Raw genomic sequence first — 1419 nt, forward strand, 5'->3', positions numbered from 1 at the left:
TAGGGCAGCCCGCGACCACATTGCTCTGAGAGAACATAAGTGCAGGTGCCCTGGAAGTGAAACACTCTGTTATCGAAGGTATAGTAATGTGGATCACCACTTATTGTGCAAGTGCCTCTTTGCACCGTCTGGCAGGAGAACTGAAAGGCAGCAGGTCGGCAGATTTGGGAAAAGGCACAGGGTTGGCTTTGACACTGCAGGCCTGCTGTGGTGCAGGTGCACTTCTGTGCACAGGTACTGTCGCTCCAGAATGAGTCACCTAGCTGCACAGGTTGACCTTTGAAGAAAATAAAAAGAAAGGTTCTTTGAAAGTCTTATAATTCAACATACTGCTACTACTATCATTTGAAACCATTTAACATTTGGTGACCTTGCGCTGGTTTTGGTCTTACCATTAAAAGTGCAGCCTTGTGATCCATGGTCTACCCGAAAAGCCCAACGACCAGGTTCATTTACATTGCTGCTTCGGCGGAAATTTGATTCATGGCCTGAGGCATTGTCAGAGAATGATCCAGGGATGGTGAAATGGTTACTGGAGTTAACTGTGTCGTATCCAGCCTGTCACATAAAATTAATTTATTGTTTAATTGGTTTGTTTTTGGTATTTGCACATTTCTGTCATTGCATCAATTTTAATAAAGGCATGGCATCTTAAATAATATCTTGTAGTACAGTGTATATAATTTGAATGTTTCTTACCTGTACATTGCGTCTTGTTGAGGCTATTTTCCCATAGTTCATCAGCACAAATGAGTACTGGTCACCGGAAATCAAGACTGCTTGGACTGTTGTTTGCTAAAAAAAAACAAAAAAAACAACAAACTTGTGTATTTCATAAAAATAAAGTAATGAGGTTATAATGAAAGTACACATATACTCTACATCATATGCATTACCCCGTGTAAAAGGAATAGACTTACTGTTCTTGAATTTGGAAAGTAGGCCACCTCATACCATGTTACAACAAACACCCAGCTGGCATTGAAGTTCAGCCCTGGAAAGTACCCGTTAATGTCCTGTGTAGCTCGTTGGATGACATTGCCACTGGTGTATTGGTTGTAGTAGATCTGACCATTTCTTCTGTTGTCTAAATCTACCCAAAATACAGCAATGATGTCTCTGGATCCATGCAGTGGAAACCTTTTAGCTGTGTATCTACTATATGGCGCCATAAAGGTCAAGTGTCCATTGTTGTTTACCTGGAAATAAACAAATGCTTACTAACAGAGAATTAGTCCATCTATTAGTCATCCATTGACAATTGCATGTTGTCAGATTTTATAACAATATATTTATTCAATGCTACTTTAATATTTGAAACATTTAAGTTATAATATTTTTTCATTTTTGCACATTTACACCAAAGGTTTTGTATTTGAAGTAATTTGCTTGAATTGGAGTTCTCCACAAAATATTAAA

At 38.6% G+C, this 1419-nt stretch overlaps 1 protein-coding gene across 1 annotated transcript; it reads right to left on the reverse strand.

Moving 5' to 3' along the window:
* Positions 1 to 426: 426 nt before the first annotated feature.
* LOC121964853 (sushi, nidogen and EGF-like domain-containing protein 1) lies at positions 427 to 1199 on the reverse strand (the record flags this gene model as incomplete). Its single annotated transcript, XM_042515037.1, has 3 exons — positions 427 to 558; positions 700 to 795; positions 921 to 1199. Coding segments are annotated over 3 exons (507 nt in total), but the record flags the coding sequence as incomplete, so codon positions are not given.
* Positions 1200 to 1419: the final 220 nt, after the last annotated feature.

The sequence above is a fragment of the Plectropomus leopardus genome, unplaced genomic scaffold (genome assembly GCF_008729295.1).
Source record: "Plectropomus leopardus isolate mb unplaced genomic scaffold, YSFRI_Pleo_2.0 unplaced_scaffold17479, whole genome shotgun sequence".
NCBI classification, from domain to species: domain Eukaryota; kingdom Metazoa; phylum Chordata; class Actinopteri; order Perciformes; family Serranidae; genus Plectropomus; species Plectropomus leopardus.